At 42.2% G+C, this 20,785-nt stretch overlaps 1 protein-coding gene across 1 annotated transcript in view; it reads left to right on the forward strand.

The window, feature by feature from the left end:
• The first annotated feature begins 6,267 nt into the window (after positions 1-6,267).
• pcp4l1 (Purkinje cell protein 4 like 1) overlaps positions 6,268-20,785 on the forward strand; it is a 30,492-nt gene continuing 15,974 nt past the window's right edge. The window contains exon 1 of the mRNA XM_075450560.1: positions 6,268-6,558. Within this exon, the coding sequence (XP_075306675.1) occupies positions 6,550-6,558 (9 nt within the window). The 5' untranslated portion in view covers positions 6,268-6,549. The remainder of the gene's footprint in view (positions 6,559-20,785) is intronic.

Consider the following 20,785-nt stretch of genomic DNA (forward strand, 5'->3'; position numbering starts at 1 on the left):
TTTTCTGGTTGCTTTGCATCTCCTTGTGGTCAGTTGTTTCTGCATCTGCACTGAGACACAATATCCTGTGTGTTGCTATAAAAGTTTTGCTTTCCATTTTGCCCATCACTCTCTTCGTTGTCATTTTGGGTCTTTTATGCTGCTCTACTTTGGCCATTTCTTTGCCTTTTTTGTCTTGACTTGTCTTGTTTCTCTTTGCAGTCTGACAGTGTCTTTTCATATTTGTTTCGGTGTCATAAGCATGTAATTCATTTCTCACATTGCGGTTACATTGCATCTCTTTGTAACCAAAGGCAACAAACCACATCTCCAGAAAAGTTGTAAAGTCGGTTAAGACAAACAATCTGTATTTAGTTCATTCGTGTGAACCTTTATTTAACGCAATATTAAGGTAATTATTTTGAGGGTTAGGGTTAGACTTTTCACTGACAAACTTCATTGTATTAAGAAAACAGAGACTAATCTAGAAATCTGAGGCCAGCAACGTTAAAAAACGTAAGAAGAGAGGTACGTTTACCATTTTCTCCACAGATCTGGACTCTAGGCAGGCCAGTCAAACACACTCATGCTGTGTATGCAAAGCCATATTCGTGTAAATTGAGTTTAACAAGATCTTGGATTTTCCCTAGCCCTAATAACCAGGAGCCTCTTCGGAAGAGATATAAGAGCAATGATGATAGCATAATGTCTCTGCACCATCATAACATCAGACACCGACTGTAGCATTTTTCTCTGGTAACAGCTTGGATGGTCCTTCTCATCCTTTGCCACATATAACCCAAACTCTGTTTTTTTTTTTCCAAAGGAAGGTGAAATGTGGACCCATGTGAACTCAGAACACGTCCACTGTTTTCGTGTCCACCTGAGACGAGCTCGTGTCCAGAGAACTCAGTAGCGTCTCGGTGCAGTGTTAATGTATGGCTTTCCTCTGGTGTAATACAGTTTCAGGTTACATTGCTGGATGCAGTGACAGACTGCGTTGACTGACTATTGGCTTCGAAGACACTCTCAGGCTTATGTGGCTATACACTGAGATTTAACCAGACTCCCTGAATATGTGCACAGTATGATGCTCTGGGTGATTGCAGCTCAGGAGGTGGAGTAGTTATCTGCCTGTCGAAAGTTTGGTGGTCCACTTTGTCAAAGTGCCTTTTCATTTGAATCATTCCCATTGCATCAGATGTGTAGGCTACGTGACGTTTCTTTGATAAGAGTAAGGGTCCCCTAACTTCTTGTGCCTTGGCCCTATCCCTCATCACCCCATTTACTCGTCGGTCCACATCTCCTACCGCCAACTCCTAAACTCGAATGAAGTAATTCTAACATTACGGTAATAAGATATGACTGCATAAGTCGAACTATGACACGTTTATTGAGTGCGCAACAGTGATTCAAGTTGGTTGCTGATCTCAATTGATGGGTAAAGTTTCCAAGTGTCTTTAATCTCAAGGGTATTTCCTTCTGTTGCCTTCAGATGAGTTTCTGTGGAAATGTCTTGGAAGGAAATCGTACATAAATTTGTAAAAAAAAAAAAATGTGCATGTAAACCAAAAACAACTGGGTGGAGAAAAAAAAAAAAAGATTAGCTTGGTGCAAGGGTGGAGCCATGAGATGAGCAGTATTGGCCATGGCCTCCACCCACTGGCGTCCGCTCTGTCAACCCCACACAACCAGTTGTGGAATCCTTCAGAGCAGGGGCGCCGATTTAGGTTTGTGCTGGTGGGTGCTCACCGTGCTTGCATGACTCGTTGCTATTTTGAAACGCACCCGCTCTCTTTCACAAACACACACAGTCTACACACTGGTGATTCATACGAGAAGTTGGTGCCAATGTAACCTCACGCAAAAGGCTCCGATCAAGATAAAGGAAAAACAAAATCCACAATCCAACAGTGCAAACCTCACAAAATACTTGGTAGTCTTTCCATGGGTATTTAAGAAATCCAGAAACAAATCGCTTTGAGTTTTGCTCTGTTGCAGTTCTTCTTAGTGCCGTGGTTCAGTCTCTGTTCTGTGTTTTGGGTCCAGTTCTGGTATTTTGTCTGAGCTTAATTCTTTTTGTAGTTTGTACTTCCTGTATGTTCTATTAAGCCTCTAGTTAAGTTTCAGTCCTCGGTTTAGTTTGGTTAAGTTGCTCTAATCCTGGCCCCTAGATGTCCTCAGTTGTCTTGTCTATTGGTCTCAGTTCACACGTCTCCTGTTAATTACTCACCTGGTGTCACTACCCATCAACCCTAAAATATTTACAGCTCTCCGGTCTTCTTAGGGGTGTGTCGTTGTCTCTTCCCTCATGGTTTACCTGTCCTGCTTTATGTATGTTACATCTAAAATTCTCATTGAATAGAATTGAATAGAATAGAAAAACATTTTATTCATCCCTCAATGGGGGAAATTCAAAATTCCTTTTGGAAAAAAAAAATTCATGACTTAACTGCAATTTAGAAAGCTTAACGTTAAAAAAGAATGCTCCTGATCATGATAAACATGGTACAATAGTAAAAAAGTGTCGGGGGGGGCACTAGCAGTGGGAGGCTAATTTATTTAGCCTTCGCTCCGGATTAGTAGATTGGTCATAACTTCAATGGACACAGAAATGGGGAAATTTGAACAGTCACTATATTCACTATATTCCCAAAACCATCCACTGACCACAGAAAAGTTCTACATGGCAGTTTGCTTTCTATTAAGCTGGGAACAGGAGGTGCATGTACGACATAAACTGTTAAGTTAAGTTTTCTTTTTGTGAAAACTTAACGCCTTGTTGCACCATAGGTGTGTGTTCAGTCTGTAATTCCCCCTGAGGTGCAAACTTTGCTCACTTATGTACTTACTTACTTTTTTGCTTTTTCATAGATGAACTTTAAGAACTCATTGAGTTCTTTGGAATATGCTTCCTGTAAGACCTCCTTTAGCACAGGAAACAGCGGACAATTCTCAGCGAAAGAATGATAACATCCCCATCCCGCAATTCTTTGAGGCTGCTACTCTCATAGGGACGCTCAATCATTTACGCCAAGTTGTGCTACTTATGGGTTTTGCAGACGAATATGAGGAAAAGAGGGTGAGAGTGAGCAGTCTGTGAAAACGCTATCGTCCACTTTTGTACATTTTCTCTCTTTTTTTTTTAAATTCTGAACCTTGATAAAGCAATATTCTATGTTATTTCTAATATATGAGATCACCTGCACGTAAGGATGGAACTACCTCTTTTCTTTCATAAAAGATGGCCCGGTGTCTCCTATGCGAAAGGAGATCTTTAAGGAAGCGTTTATTGGACGAAGTATCTGCCGCTCAGATAATGCTGGGTCATTTCACACAGTTAGGAGGGTTCCTAAGCAAAATATACTATTCCACCAGACCCTAAGTGTGGTCGAATTGTAACTGCAGCATGGTCGTTTCCTAGGTCCTTGCCACCTTTCCTTAACCCCATGACGTTGTCCATTGAGGTCAAGGAATGAGCTTAGGAAAAGATGGCAAGTCTTTTTTTTTTTTGGACCGTTGACATTTGTGGAAACAAAGGCATTTCATTGTGAACTCTATTCTCAACACTGCATCGATACAAGAGAAGGCCCCTTTCTGTGGGGAGTTTGCATGCTCCCTCCGTGTAAGTGTGGGTTCTCTGCAAGTACTTTCGCTGCCTCCCACCATAAAAAAAAACATGTCGGGTTAATCGGTGACTTGAAATTGGCCCCAGGAGTGAGTTTGCAAGGTTGTTTGGCTTGTTTGTCTCTGTGTGGCCCTGTGATGGACTGTCCAGGGTCTGTACCCCGCCTCTAACCCAATGACAAATGGACAAACCCTGAATTGGATACAGCCACTGTGGAATATGGATGGATGGATGGAATTGGCGCCACCTTGTGGCCTCACTTAACATTGCATGAGAACCAAATAGTCGGGTAGTATGTAAATAAGAATGACCAAAAGATTAAATACCCCCCCTCACCCAGATTTCTTTTTGGCACCAGTTCTGGTGTTGGAGTTGGATGTTTGGTTATGGGGGCAAAATGTAGCTTATCCAAAAAAGGTGAACCTTGACATTTCATTTGTGAAACTGGGGGGGAAACAACCTGTCGTAGGAGTTGTGCCTAACTGGTTCAAGGGTGAATATCAATATCGGCTGATCCCATGTGGTGAAAGGTACAGCTAAACGCTCCAGGTTGCCAGTTAGCCTTTATCCCTGTACCAACGCACACTGTAAACCCGGATAAGTTGATTGTACTTAAACCATTTGTGTCAAGTGATTGCCTCAAATGGTTTAAGTTATTGACAGTAGAGAAACTTAATCTGTTTAAGTATAGTCAACTTAAATGTAAAATAGTTTTTTAAAGTTACATACACTTAAATGGTTTAAGTAATCACAATAGAAAAGTACAGTGGAGTCTACTTAAAAGTACAATGGTCAAAACTTAATATTATAAGTCAAATACACTTAGAATTCTAGTTTTATTAAATCTATGACTATATAAAATTTTTAAATATTATATATGGAATAATAAATTCCAATTAAATTATTCTTTTGTCAATGACCACACAATGCAGTACATTTTATTTATTTTATTTAAACACACATCAAAGCAACAAATATGTATTAACAATGATGCTGTGCGAAATAGTTGTGGCGATGCTGGGCTTGCAGCGCTGGTGTCCTCATAGCAGAGGATTCCCACAGTAATGTCCAGAGTCTCCCTCATTAAGATTCTATAGTGCAAGAAACAAGACAAAAGGAGAATATTCAGGTTAACAGCAATTTGTCTGCAATCAGCTGTGTGGTCTTCATAAATATTATGATTTTCATAATTCACAGTGGATTTATTTTAGATAATGTTGTTTAAACAAGCTATTAGAGGCATTTTTTGTGTGTTCATGTATAGGTGTCTGTTGTGGTGTAGATCCCATGTTTTGACAATAGGTGGTATATTGGACAATGTGATATGTGATAGAGAAATAGAGAATAGAGAAAGGTTTAATTACTCTTCAAGTGTGCTGCTGACCAGGGAGAAGCACACAGTTTTTTTAGTATTAGTGGCCTAATTTGAGCCTTTTAGTTTATTCTCCATTCAAGTTTTTATTGGGATAAGTGTGTGTAGATCATTAAAGGCAATATTAGAAATACACAAATCACTAATCAAAACACTTTACTCACCGAACTGCTCTTAAAGAACATAGACGCATCATCCCCAAGAATCACTGGCAGTCCTCTCAGGACAAGGCATCTGATGGCTGTTGGCTCAGTGCTCTGCAAAGAGATATAACACAAGAAATATATCTTATATCAGTTCATTTGTTCATATAGAGAAATACCACAAGGGGAGGTGGGAGAAGTATTAGTTTTTGTAATATGTATGAACTAACCATCAATATCATTAGAAGAAAAAACAGAAATATCAACCCACCGTTGTCTGTTGTAACAGGTCAGCTAACTGCTTGCCTATCTGACTTGTCTTCCTCTTGAAGATTTCCATCAAGCTTGGACACAAACCATCAAGAACACCAAATAACTCTTCTTTAAGATTCCTACCAACAACCTTGTTAAACTCCAAGTACACCTGAAAAATATGAAAATGAAATTTTGACATTCAGGCAAAGTTACTTATAACACAGGGTTCAAGAAATTCACAGTTGCAATTGTCCAACGCTCAAAATTTACCTAAGCCATCCTCAAATTTACACACATTCAAATGTACACATTTCAAACTAACAATGTTCCAGCAGTTTCTAAAACTAGAACAGAGAAAACAACTTACCTCATTCAGACAGAAATTATATACTCTTGACGGCAGGCAAATGTCCTTTAAAAGCGTCCAAACTTGCTTAAAACAGAAAAATGCAGGCCTGTATTGTCCAAGGAACAAGCAAAGTGCAAAGACCTTAAATTGCTCTGTATAAATTAGAAAATGGAGCAACTTTCTCTGTAGCCGTCAACGGACAAGCACAGACTTGTCTTGAGTTTTGAGCCAATCACAACAGGGCAGCATGTGGTGTGAGGTAAAACTTGATAGTTTAAGTTTGTTAAACTTACAAAAATGAGTACACCTATTGACTGTCTCATACACTCTTCATATACTCATACTGTTTAAGTAATGCAATAAAACTAACCTTTAAAAGTGGTATTCACTCAAACTGTTTGCATAGAATGAACTTTCGGGTTAACAGTGCAGTAGGCTGCTCCCTGGTGACTGGCTGAGACTGAGTGGGCGAGACTGACAGACAGAGAGAGAGGGAGAGAGAGAGAGAGAGAGAGAGAGAGGGGGGGGGGGGGGGGAGAGAGAGCGCGCGCTCCTGTTGCCCATAAACCGCACCGTTCCAGGCATTCCATCCTCCTCCTCTCATCTGTACCGGAGAGCTCACACTTCCCCTCTGCAAGCCCGCAGCTTCACTCTGTCGCGGAGCACCGGCACCCATCGTCTCTCACCGCTTCACGCGCGCGTGTGAAACAAACCGCAACGCTCGTTCCAACTGCGGCTCCAACTGTCCGAAGGACTGCGCGCGGAGACGAGACTGAAGTCCACTTCTGCTGCACAACTCCAAGCCTCCGCACACGCTTCCAACATGAGTGAGGTGAGTGTTTAACAAAAAAAGAAAAAAAAAATGTAAAAATCATCCATCTGATTTGGTATGAAGGACGAATTAGTTTTCAACACAAGAGCGGCTCCGTGAGTTATCTCGCGCGCATCACCCGGCTCTGAGCGGCAATTTTCTCCCCATCAGACGCGATTAAACGCCGTGCCGACATCTGCACCTGCGTGCATTTGACCCGTGCCACTTCACTCCAGCGTGCTGAGCATGCTCAGCCAAACCCAGCCTGTTGGTGGTGGTGGTGGTGGTGGTGGGGGGGGGGGGTTCCCTGTCCCGCGCGCCACCAAAGCCCGCAACCTGAAGGCGCGGCCGAAGAACAGAATGTTTTAGCGCAGCGCTCCTGACTCCTGCTTGGCTTTGGTCCCGGACCTGACAAGAAGCACTGCAATAGAGGGGCAGCAGCAGCAGCAGCAGCAGCAGCAGCAGCAGCAGCAGCAGCAGCAGCAGCAGCAGCAGCACCAGTGACACCAGCTCACAGCGCCAGTGGGCACTGTGGACATCTGGTAGAGCACGAGGGCTCTCGCTTGTGGGAGCTCTCTTACATCCACATTCTGGCATTTAGATTCAGCTCATGGAACATTAACTGTCCTGAATATCAAACATCCATCCTTTATTTACCACAACTAGGCTGCATTTTGTGTAAGGCATAGTAGTATGGATATTTTTTTGACAATTTAACCTCATATCTGTTGCAAAATGCAGTAAATTCACAAAAGTATTGTAGCATAAGTCTAATTTCAGGCGGCACCACAGCACAGATCCTTCCCAGACTTGCTGCATTATATTGTTACTGTATGCACCCCTTTATCCTTGCATAATAAAGTGCTTAGTGAGGCATGAATCACTGCAGGCATCCGAAATATGGCTCCTTTTTGTTATGCAATACGTGCCCATACAGTTGGTGAGCTTTACGTTCATCAGTTCTGCTGCTCCGATTGCAAAGCCTGACAGTGAGGAGCGGAGCAATGACTTTAAACACTCGCCCAGGTTGAGTCTGACGTCCAGTGGCACGTTCGAACGCTTCATTTCCTCCGCGGGATATGATCCTCCGGCTTTGACCTGCACGCCGACTTGAAAGGAGGAAATAAAGAGCTCCCGGTCGTATTACTGTAACGAGACCCCTTTGGCTTTCACCTCCTTTGAAAAAAAAAAAAAAAAAAAAATGAAATGAAATCTGATCACATATTCATCTAAGGTGGAGTGATTGTGAGTTCTCCTTCCACAGGCAGGGTAATGGAAATGATAATCAGGCAGATTAAAGAGATAGTCGTGTTATGTAACCTGCTAACTCAGACAGTGTAGTGTGTCCTGTCAGGAGGTGCAGGAATGAATCAATCAATTCCACTTTGATAAAAATAGCGTCCCCGTGGAGTGACCATTTCCTCCCTTCTGTCACAGAAGTCCAGCCTTGTTGTCCACGTACTCTTCTCCCTTCTGTACGGTCCTAAGTGTCCACTTTTTCAGCCCTGTGCAGATGGGATATTTCACAGTCTTTTGATATGTAGCAGATGATGCCATAACTGTGCAAGGGGAGGGGAGGGGGCGGGGGTTTGGAAATGTAAACACAGGATGATAGATGGAGCATCTGCTGGTGACCTCTGCAGATCCCTCAAGACATCTCTCTGTTTTTGGAAGAATGTTTCCTGCATGCGTGCCGGGCCCTGAGCTTCCGTCACACTGGGCTCTGCCCGGCTGCCCGGCAAACCATTCAGGAAAAACAAGCCAAACTTGTTTTTTCGGGTGACACGAGCCGAAAAAAATGGGACTCTCTCATTCAAGAGGTCTGCTTCCTTACAGTCAGGAAGGAGAAATAAATCTGTGTCCTCCGTTTGTGTTATATGAGCCACTCGGCTAAACGCCAATGACTAGAACAGTCACCGAGGAAATTAGATTTGTAAAATCAGAAGAAAAAGAGGAGTACTGGTTGGAAAGGAGGGGGTTGGCTGAGCAAATATTCATCTCTTTGGACATTTTAGGGTCAAACTCAACACAGCTGTCAGCGTCAATTAACATTTTCCACAACAGACGGATACGTTTAATCTTAGTCTGACTCACCGCATCTCAACCGGGGCTTGACCCGAATACGACTTGAATATTCAGATATTGAGTTAGATGTTAGTTTTGTCAGTCGGAATTCCATTCTCGATTTTGGGTTTTAGATATCAGCGTGTGCACCTGACACCCAATTTTTGTCAATTTTCGGAGACATAAAATCTTTTGGACAAACATTCGGCAGCACTGCGTCAAGTCTCGCGAGTCATAAACGGGAACAGCGTGCTTCTAGAGTCACTCCAAAGATACACGCTAACCTGGGTTTATCAGAGCTGTTTATCAGAACAGAACTGTTGTATCTTTGATAACTGATGAGATGAATGTGACGCCGTTCATCACCTGCTGGTTGATGTTAGGAACAGCGTGAGCAAGTTTTGACGAAGACGGCGGTTCTTTCAGTGAATGCTTGTAGAGATGTATGTCCAATAAGTTTCCGACATTTGGGGTGGGGGGTGGAGGGGACTCTTTTATGTATACCCATTGGTTCCTCCATGATAGGTTTTCCCTTTAGACCATCTCACTGGACTGTCCAACACAACTGTAATAGGATTAAAGAAGCAAAAAGCATATTGAAGCATTCTTCCCCCTGTCCATAAATGTTAAGATGTTGTAGTCTAACCCTTCCAGCGCCGGCTGCCTATACTAGACGAGTATAATCTTGATATTTCCTAACCGAAGCGAGCCCAAGCCCGAATCTTGATCTCTTGTTAACCCCCAACCCCTTACCCTAAGGGAAAAAAACACTAGTGCTACATGGAGTCCAACAGAGACTGTAGTGATAATGAAAATGAATCTCTCCAAATGGCCAAAAATAATCTTAAATATTTTTATTTTATAATATCTCTCATACATTTTCTGTTCTTTGGAGTGAAAACTTGCACTTGTAACGCACGCAGAACCCCCGCGATTAACCTTTAACTTATTATCGTTTCATGCAACGTGTATCACGGCTGACATCAAAAGACTGGCCAACAACACGGTGCTCTTTCTTACCAGCCTTTAATCTCTGGCAGCCAGCCTACCTCCAACACCATTTGGACAGATACAAGTTCAACCCATGAACTCGTGCATTAGACCGCAGACATGTTAAAATCCCCCCGAGTGAGGCATTAAATGGAGCTTTTTTTTTTTTTTTCCCCCTCTTCTATTCCAGTTTTAAACCTTTACCCTCTGACATTTACCCATAAAGGTCACTGAGCTCCAAAACAAAAATGGAAGCGCCATGTGTGGGATGAAGCTGCACAACATACGGTACAGACATTTATTTCAATTGATAAGAAGAGAAACATCTCCCATCTGGACAAGTATTTCCTCTTGTTTTAATTTGAGCAAGTCGATGAAGGCATGTGTCATAACCCCGAAGTATAGCCGTTGTGCGAGCCACAGTCAGCTCCATGGCAGTAATGCCGATGAGCTTTCGCACCGCACCATCCTGCTTCTTTGACAGAATGTCTTCTCCAGCTCATCTCATCCGCTGCCTCATTTCCTTGTCTTTCTTTTCACGAGCCTCTATTCATTCCTGTGTCTCTCTTTACACCCCCCCCTGCTTTTAAGGCTTGACTCTTTTCTCCTTAGCAACAGCAAGAGGACTCAAGGCAGGGTATTAACGCTCGCATGTGCACATCCGGGAGCTGACATCTGCGCAGCGTGAAGAAGTTAAAAGCAGAAGAAGGGGGTTGGGTTAGAGAGGCGGGAGGAGGGGGGGGTCCGACACTTTTATTTTGTGGGAATATGAATGGAATATGCGGGGATGGAAATGAGTTTGGTCCTGTTATGTAATGCACGTTTGGCAGTGGCTCTACTTTTGACAGCTGTTCGCTGGATTTTCCTTTTAATCCCCTCTCGCTCTCAAAAGCCGGCCAGCAGTAGGAAGGAAAAACAAGAAGTTATTTTTAATGCTTTAATAATACGGTTGGTAATCCATCAGTGGCTTCAAGTACACCAGAGAGAGCGCACAATTGGCGTGAGGGGAGAAGGTAGATTTCTCTGTGTGCTCCTTAGTATCGCTTAGCAGACTCCCCACCACTCAGGAAAAGCCACCCTTTTTCTAGCAAGCTAGCAGGGGGTAATTATCAGGCTGTCATGTGGCTCGGAGGCCAATCTGAAACTAGTGAAGTAAATCTGAGAATGCGGCAAGTCCTTGTTTCTCTTTGTCAATCTGTCTCCCTCCATCTGTCAGCCCCTTTTCCTCCTTACCACTTTCACCCCCTGCGTATTTCCCTTCCCGCCTCCGCTTTCCCTCCAACTGAGCTTGTACAGCATCTGGCATGTCTGAAAATCACTGGCTTTCCCCTACTGCTTCATATAGGCATAATCCTTTTATTTCTGCCTATAAATATATTTCTGCTGAGCTTTTAGAGGCTCTCTGCTGCCTCTTTTTGCCTTCCCCCTGTGACAGCAGTTGCAGCACTAAGCCTTGCGTGATTTGGCTTGAGAAATGTACTGTTTGCATGATTGCAAAGAAGACACCGTGGAAAATTGAGCAGAAACAAACACAGGCGGAAAAAGGGGACCAGCAAAGGAAACCTTGGTATGTGCCGTTAGACCCTGGGTTGTAGCGGGTTGTTTCCAATCATCTTTCTCCATCTTTCCCCATTTCCCTAAGCGCTGAGGAAGCATGAATATGTAAATTTCTGATGACGGCTTGTATTATGGATCCATTGCAAATTGCTTTGAATAGATCAAACCAAACACTGAATTTTCTCTACTTACTAGCAGTACTTACTGTAATCCATGTCATATAAACAATAACAAGAATTTCTAGTGCCCTAACATAAAAAAAAAAGAAAAAGTCCCGATAAACTACGCATTTGCATACTGAGTAGTGGATACGAATTCTAACTTTTGGAAAAAAAAATAAAAAATCTCGTTCTTACTCACCAAACAACCCAGAAATGGACTTTTATTTTATTTACAATGACAGAAAAGTTTCTTTAAAGCAACATTAGAGAATTGTGTGAGCCTTAAAACTACTGTATGTGCTTCTGACTCACACATGAACACAAATTACATGTTTTCACCGTGTCTGCGTGGGCTCTCTCCGGGTGCTCTGGCTTCCTCCCACCGTCCAAAAACATGCATGTTAGGTTAGTTGGTTTCCCAAAATTGTCCCGAGGAGTGAGTGTGAGCTCGGATGGTTGTTTGTCTCGTTTGTCTCTGTGTGGCCCTTTGATGGACTGGCGACCTGTGTAACCCCGCCTCCCTCCAGAATTACAGCTGGGATAGGCTCCACCCCCTTCATAACCCTGAGTTGGATTAAGATATAGAGAATGGATGGATGTAACATCTCATGCAAGGAGATCCAAAGAGCAAAAATATAGCTATATTCTCTTGTGTTACTTTAAGCTGAACAAACTATATTCCATTCAGCTCCGTATTGGATAAATTTCAGTCAGATTTCTCAAATTAAATCTGTATAAAACAGCCAGAGGATTCTCTTTTTTTTTATTGCGTACTTTCCAAAGCTTTTAATAGTACAAATAAAGCAATCGTTTAAATGAAAATAGTTTTAATATGTGAGGCCCTGTTAATTCTTACAGGATTTTCTGATCTTAAGACAAAACATTCATTTTAGTTTGATGATTTCGCGTTTAATAGCTGGCAACAATAGCCTCAGTTTTTTTTTTTTTTTAGCCTTGACCGTGAATGCTTTCTAACCCAAGCCAAGTAGTTTGGATTTCCAACCCTAATCAAGTGACGTTAATGTGTACAGACAACCAGAAAGGGACAATGTTTCGTCATCACACGATGTGTTTACGTGGAATAACGGCAACTGGAAAAATAGTATCTATGAAAGTGACTGTTGCAAAGTTTGATCGATGCTAGTTTTTTCTAACCCTGACCAATTAATATTATTTTTATGATATGACAATAGTGCAACACTTATCTGCTCCTTTCAACCCCATGTATGAAACTTTCTGGTTTTTTAAACGAAAAGACTCGACAATGACGTTTGCTCTGATGTGGAAATGTTCCTATTAGTCATATTTCACCTCTTGTAACAGTGGCACTGCAGTGCGGATAGCACTTTGAAAGTCGCCTTCATAAGCGACTCTATATTGAGGGATATGAACAATTGACCTATATGACGGTTTCATTCAGCGGGCTTTGCTTGCTGCTGAATTTGTATACTTTGCTAACTGCGCGAGCATAATAAAATACAGTAGTGTATGATACGAATATTACATCTGCCAATGCTACTCACTATCTGTCACGAAACGTAATCAATTGATTCATGGACTTAAATTCTTATGCAAACATACTTTTTCAGTTTCTGTATCATTACACAGCACAAAACATGCCTACTTAATTGGAGTACACCACTTTAAAGGACATATATATTGTCATGTCAAGGCATAGTAAGATTTACATGTGATTTCACTTTTTGTTCACTGACAAAATTGGCGTCTTGTTGCTAAGAGGCCACTCCTGACTGCAGTTTACTCTTCATTTCCAGCAACTTTGCACGTCAGCTCCAGTATATCGCAATCATTTTGGGTCACGATATACTTCTAAAAGGAACAGTGCAATTAATCTTTAAAAAACGTTTAGCTAGCTAGGTCAAGGGGTTATGATTAAAGGGGTTACTATTTAGTCACTTCACCACTTTTTGTTGGAACAAGAAAGCATTCACGCCATTTTGTCTCAGCAGGCTGACAAAAAAAAAAGTCACAGTTTTTATTTAGCTTTATGCTGCTCTGTCCATAAGCATGTTACATTTGTGTATGTTTTTTTTAAATTTTGAAACAAAAAATCGTAACAATTCCTTTTACTTTTGGAATTGTGTTTTTTATCTAGCATCATAAAAATGCTAGCAGCGCGCTAATATTAGCAGCGTTGATGGGTTAGGGTTAACTGTCAATTAAAGAGCATAAAAAACAACGACAACAAAAAAGATGTTATTCTGTTTGTTGCTTGTTAATTATCATCTGTTAAGTAGTAGCAAGTTCTCACATAACACCAGCCATTATCGCCATCAACCTCCAGGAATCACAGCTATTTCTGAATCCCTCGCTCATCGCACAGACCCCCACCCACCGACTTATATAAAGCCATTAACTAGCATTGTGCTATTTTTAGTGGGCAGGTACAGTGTGTTTCAGCATGAGATGAGGTTGTTATGGCTGAAGAACACAGGCCGAGGCGAGCTGGGCTGCAGAATCTAATGGGCGCCGCTTTTAAAAATAAAAGCAGTCACGTATTCAGAGGAAACATGTGATGAGCCATGCATTTTCCTATGTTGGAGTATTACTGCTAATTTTTGCTATTCCGCCATCAGAGAAAGTTCACGCAACGGGCTGTAGCGTCGGGTTCATTATTTGACCTCTAAAAGCAGCAGTTGGAAAGTAAGAGCAGGTGCGAGGAGATGTTCGGCATCACAGTATCACACACTGCATCCCCACACATCTGGCTACACCGTCAAGCACGGACTGTTAGATGAGGGTCCTCAGAGGAGGGATGGGGAGAGGGGGTGGAGGAGCCCAGTGAGGGGAATTGCAGTGCAGATGAGATGGAAACTACAACTGGGTGGGTGGAAAATGGAAGGGTAGGCTGCAGAGAAAGGAGATGAAAAAGAGGAGGGCATGAGTCTGACTGGCCCTACGATCGAAGCGTATGCGAATACTGTACGGTGGCTAAAAAACAAAAAGATAAAAGAAAAGCCAAGTGGAAAGCACATGTTATGTAAAGCTGAACTTTTCCTTTTTGCTTGCATGAAAAAGAAGGGGGAAGAAAAAAAAAAGAAAAAAAAAAAAAAGTTGCCTCCTACGTGTGATGCATCCTCCCTCCGGAGCCAATGGTAATGAATCCAACTTATTTTGTGTCAACTTATTTTGACATGTAATCATTGCATCCCTCCTGAGCTAGTTAACACTTTTATGGTGCTCATTTATCTTTCAGGCCTGTAAAGCAACAACATTTTAATTTGCTCACTGCGCAGAGAGGGAGCTATTGTTTCCTCAAGCCCGAGACAGAGCTACCTCATCTTCACGTTAAGATCAGGATGGAGGCGGTTCGCTTTTCCCACGTTCCTTCAGCTTTCTCTGTTTCTCCAGGTCAGGGGGTAAAAAAACCGATTGGAGCTTCAAAATCAGTTAAGAATAGTAATGGTGAAGGAAGGAGTCTGCAGACTCCAAGACATTAGTTCAAGATCCCCGCAGAGGTTAAATAGATTTATAGATGCGGCGAACAAGCCAAAGGAATGCAATTTGAGCTAATAGGAGAATTAATTTGCTAAACCATTATCCCATTAGCTGCTCAGGAATTTAAGCCATGGCTTATAAAAATCAGATGATCAGTGAAATGTCCAATATTACGCACAACGTGGTGAAAAGGGGACAAAACAAGCAAATACCTTTTGGAATGTCTTTGGGTATTGACATCATTTGAATCATTTCCTGTTTTTTTATGAGAAAAAAAAAAAAAAACGTGTTTATCGACTGATTTGGAAAACAATTAAACAAATCAGTAATGGCAATAACTGCTGATCACAGCCCGGAAGCAAATAAACAGCGATTATCCACAGTCCTTAAGATGATGACCCAGATCCTCCCAGAAAGAAGACAACTCTTCAGCACTAGCTTTGGACTCTTCATGAGACGGAAACAGGGGGCCGCTTCTGATTTTAATCATCTCCGACAATTGCAGGCGGCTCTCCTGGACCTTATGTAAGTGATTTAATATTTATCGTGTTTATTCCGTGAAGATTTGGCTTTGAAATCAGGGGCGAGTGGAAAACGGGCCAGCTGGGAGGGGATAAAGTAATGTGACAGAGTGAGGAAAACAGCTCGGAGAAGTGTATTCCCCAAAGGAAAACCTTGGTGTAAATGAAGTGCATCGCACTGTGTGAGAGGAGGAGTGATCCGGTAGAGGAGTGGGGGGGTGCATGCGTCTTTTGCTCCTGTATTTGTGTGTAGATTACAGCCGTGTGGATGTGTGCTTCCATCTCGACTGTTCACGCCAGCTGAGTTTTCTCTGAGGGGACGGTGTACATTTTCCAATTTTTCTCACGGACCCAGTCTGTGAGTGTCTTTTAACCACCCTCTTGCCACAATGCATGTGTCTTTCTCCCTATCTTGCATCCCTCTCCCTCCATATGTGTCTTTCTCCCTCTCTATCACCTTCAGTGGCTCCCCAGGGCAGCCTGTTAAATGCTGCAATCTGTCTCTGTCTCCCATCCTCAGCCTCCCTCCCTCCCTCCCTGCATCGTTTCCCTCCCTCCCTCCCTTCCTCCCTCCCTCCCTCCCTCCCCGTCTCCCAGCCTTTTCTCCGAGGCTCGGCGCTCGTGAATCACAACGCTAACTACTGCATGTAAAAGAGGGAAATCCCTGACTTGAAGCAGAGAGCGGAAGGAGGTGGGGGCGCTGATAAGGACACATCTCGAGGGGGTGTTAAAGCCAGCTAGTCATTTGTAGTTTAGAGAGAGGGGTTGAAAAGAACAGAAGAAGAAGAATAAAGGCTGGGATAAAAGGATGGACAGATGACATGAGAGTTATTATCTGAGGACATCGAGGGCGGATGTTAATTTTTAATTTGATTCCAGCCCATTCCAGAGAGTTCATTCGGGGCACCGTTAGAAGGAGAGGCATCTTCGCCGAGGAGAAAAGTGCTGAAACTGACACAATCTCGCTCGCCGCACTTCACGTTAATATAGTTACTTTCATGCAGGAAGCTCTTTACAGTAACATTAATCTTGTGTCGACCGTAGAGCTGCTTCACTGGAGCAAAAGGCGGTTAAGTGCCCCATAAAGCTAATGGTTGAAGTAGAGGGGAACAGAGTTTGAGGGTTCCACACAAGGTCTGTGACATGAATCGACAACATTTCTTGTACTTACCGGTTAGAGACATAGGCAGTGTCCGAAACCGCATACTACATACTTCCATACTGCATACTCATCGATCAGACAGTATACAGAGCGTTTACCCACAATGCATTTCGCTCCTGCCTGTGCCGAAAACAGCCGGCCTGAAGCCGGTTTCACTTAAGCTCTAAACTCTGTAAACTTTAGCAACATTTGAAACATTTTCAGGCAAGAAAGTAGTCGTTTAGATCCCCAACGTGTTGAAAATCTGACAAAATACCGGCTATTTACAATTCTGTTTCGACGAATTGGGCGCCACTAAAGCTAGCCGTAATGAGCAACGCACTTCCGGTTATTTTCACAAAATAATATACCCGTTGCCTTTTATCATAGGGAAAGCCATTACGATACAATTGGTGCTTTTGTTTTGAAAACAGGAAGTGAACCTACCCTCGTTGTAGCTAGCTTGAAACTGCTGTTTTGACAGGAAATGACGATCGGCGACATCGCGTTACGTTGCATCTTGGGTAGTGTAAGTATGAGTAGTAATCTCATGATGCATACCCAACATTTTGGCGAATCTAGTATGCATCCGGGAACTTCTCGCTTACTCAAACTCTCATACTAACTCAAAAAGTTAGTAGGAGTAGTAGGAGAAGTATGCGGTTTCAAACACAGCCTTAGATTGCCGTTTTAACCCCTAAACATTCACTTCTTTTCTTTATTAGAAAAGACTGAAGCTTGGAGACACTTTTTCAAGTCAAAATCATGCATACTGTAGCACATGGCCCCCCAATATGTAATTGGAAAGGAAAGAAATGACTGTTTGGCTGCAGATCATTTAATGCTTCTAAGAAGCATGCGACAATCTAATTTGAACACTTCTCTGCCAAAAGAGCTCCGAGTCTCTCCCACCACGTCGCACAGCAGCACTTTGTGAGAAACATGCAAGGTTTGGAGAGACTATATTCCACCCCAAACCATGATGCTTTACCTAACCCTGACCAACTTCTTTTAGAGCCTTTGCTAATCAAAACATGAGTGAAAATTAAAGCCTAAACAAAGAAAAAGTGGTCTTAACATGGGAGGCGACTCAGATGGGCTTGGTCACATAAAACAGGATTATCAATGACATGGCATGTTATATAGGGCCTTTTTCATATTGCATGTCAATTAAAACCATGTACTTTGACGTGAATTCTTACCGTAACCAGTTTAGTAACAAACATAAGATCAAAACCCCTGCGCTAAAGGCAATTTTTCCAAGGTAAAAGCCCCTTTTCAGACGAGAGATATGAAACACTAATGGTTCCACCGATCTGTGATAGTGACGACATTCAGTCATTGAGATTTGGTCACTTTTTCATCAATGTTTCCTCACGCTTGTGAATACGACAGAAAGAGCCAAAAGTTCATTCGAGACGGGGCAGTGCATGAACTATAATGGTCTTTACAGTTTTCTCACAGCAGTATAATCGCCATAGAATTTTGTGTTGGCACACCAAGCGAGCGGTGGTTTAGTAAAACTTACTGGCAGTGGATGGAAACAGCTGAAAATACCACTTTTCTGCACGTTTAAGCTTATTGAAGTCAGCGCCGTTACATGTACCGTTAAGTAGCGCTATGGTTACAGCTTCACTGGACCACTGTCCATGGACTGTATGACAAAGCGTGCAAGACAGTCTGCTTCTTCTAACTTTCTGAGGGAGCTAATCGTACATGAAAGTAAAGCCAAATTCAGAGATGTTGCCTTCAAGTTTTTTTGATAGGGATTTTGTTTGATGATTGCTGCAGCTATAAAAATCAGGATTTTATTAGAGCAGAGCGGCAGTCTGAAAATGCTTTAAAGGATAACTGCGGTATTTTCAAGATTAAGCCTCTTTTCTGAGTCGTCTGCAATGTTTTAGAACCCCCCTCACCGCTTTTTTGATGTTTACTGCCGTCTCCGGTATTTACCTAATTTTGATTCTTCTCAACCTGCTTCAGAATGACAAGTCATGCGCATGTCCAAAAAGGTCCGTAAAAGCACCATAAACGTCCGTTTTCAAAATAGAAAATAGTGCGAGCATGAACGAGCTGCCAAATAAAACATGACAGAAGCAACTTTTCACAACGAAATTTGATATGGATTACCAGTGCACACCAGTAACCACTCCGGTGAGTTGATGATTTTGAAAACGGACGTTTATTGTGCTTTTACGGACCTTTTTGGACATGCGCATGACTTGCCATTCTGAAGCAGGTTGAGAAGAATCAAAATTAGGCAAATACCGGAGACAGCAGTAAACATCAAAAAAGCGGTGAGGGGGGTTCTAAAACATTGCAGACGACTCAGAAAAGAGGCTTAATGTTGAAAATACCGCAGTTCCCCTTTAAGCCGCTGCAAGGAGACACATCGTCTTCATGGCCGATTTCTGACAGAAACAGAAAACATGAGAGCAGCTTTATTGGTCATTTGGTTGTATTATTATACACTTAAACGTTAGTGTTTTTACAAACAGATGCGTGAGTAATTAAATACCCAGCATTAGATTAAATCGCATTATCCAGATGTGTTAGCCTAGTTTTTTTAAGCTTGGTTTCCTACAATTTGGGTTGTACTACCATGATTACACCTACTTTGAATGTCAGGTTTTGGTCTGAATGACGCAAGGATTTCTTTTTTTTTCTCGTGTTGCATGTAAAAGTTCTTTGTGTTAGACCTCTGAAGTCTTAAGAGCAGTCATGTAACAGTGCAGTGTTGCAAAAACAATGTAGAAAAACATGACGTTTCATCCACCTGAGGACACTGCTATTTTAGGGAAGAATTAGCTGTACCACCACGACAAACAAAACAAAATGGCAGTGGAATTTACACAGGACACCAACGCGTTCGATCGCTGCCAGATTCATAAAAAGCAGTGCTTGTCTGAAAGGGGCTCAAGTGAAAGGAAAAAAACAAAACATCTCAGGGGTTGAACATGGATCGACATGGGATTGCAGGGGAGTTATTACACCACCACCTCTCCAAACTCCTAGTCCAGACTTGTTCGCTTGTTGATAAGGCAATGTGTTACCGCGTGTTAAAAATCCTGTGCATGCTGCTGAAGAGCTTGTAGAGTAATAAGGATATAAATCGAATAGCCACCAACTGACAGGAACGATAAGACCTCCATCCTGCACCATCTCCACCGGCAGAGTCCTCGCCACAAAAAGGATGCTGATCTCGCACACATACAGTATTTGACGTGTACATTAGGTTGGGCGAAGGGTTGAAATTCATAAAACTCATTAAAATAATGTTTTTGGTTTGAAGGGAATTAAAGAAACAGCTCTCTTTTTTTTACGTTAGGATGTCAAATCATTCTTACAAAGTCAAAGGAATGTCAAAGTAAGCAACAGACAGCCTCTGTCCCAATTTAAAGCTCAATATTTGGTCCACCCACACTTCTAACACCAATATTGTCTTCTTTTCCTTTCCTCCTCTCTTTCTTTGTGTGTGTGTGCGAGCGAGAGACTCTGTTACCTTCTAGCTACCTGCTTTGTCACCATTTCAGTCTGCTGTCACATTGAAACACGAGTCCTACTGTAATAAGCTGCTTATCCAGGCGACCTATGGTTGGGACAAAGGTCCGCCCTGAGGGGGAGCGGGATAGACACAGAAACAGAGGATTAGAAGATCCGTCTTATTTTGACATCTGTGTAAATCAAAACTGAATGTTTAATTTATAAGCTTCTAAGTCCACAACAGTGTGTCAGTAAAACCAGGCCCATGTTGACCAAATTCAGGACAGCTACAAAGATAAAACGAGAAAGGAGACTTTGGTGCCGTCAAGGATATAGGCAATAAAATATAAAGGCAAGTAAATCGGTATCTTTGAGAACTTAGAAAGATTAGATTGGTGTAAGGGTACCGAATCAGTTTGGGAGATATTCGTAGTATCATCTTTTCAATCCAGTCACCGGGTTTGTAGAAACCTCAATTACATGCAATGTTTTCACTAGGTTTGCACCCATTTGTAGGAGTCGGAACTCGTCCGCTGTGACCCAAGAGAATTGAGTTTGAGTCCTGCAGGAAACTTGACTTTACTCTGATGGCGATATGCACCAAAGTCACTTGGGTTTGACATAAATGAAATACCCGGTTGTGGTTAGAAAATACACGGTTAGGATGAGGGAAAACAACATGGTTTGATGTTAGATGCATAACATTCTTTCACAAGAACCATCAACAAATAGAGTTTTTTTCCTTCATTGTATTTTGTGAAAGGCATTTTGAGCTTTAAGGGACATTATAATTTAAGAAACCGTTGACAATCAAACTCTTGTGTAATTTAAGCATGAGACTGTGTAAGCATTTCATTGACAAAAAAAAAGTC

Source organism: Odontesthes bonariensis, chromosome 19 (assembly GCF_027942865.1).
Source record: "Odontesthes bonariensis isolate fOdoBon6 chromosome 19, fOdoBon6.hap1, whole genome shotgun sequence".
Taxonomy (NCBI): Eukaryota; Metazoa; Chordata; class Actinopteri; order Atheriniformes; family Atherinopsidae; genus Odontesthes; species Odontesthes bonariensis.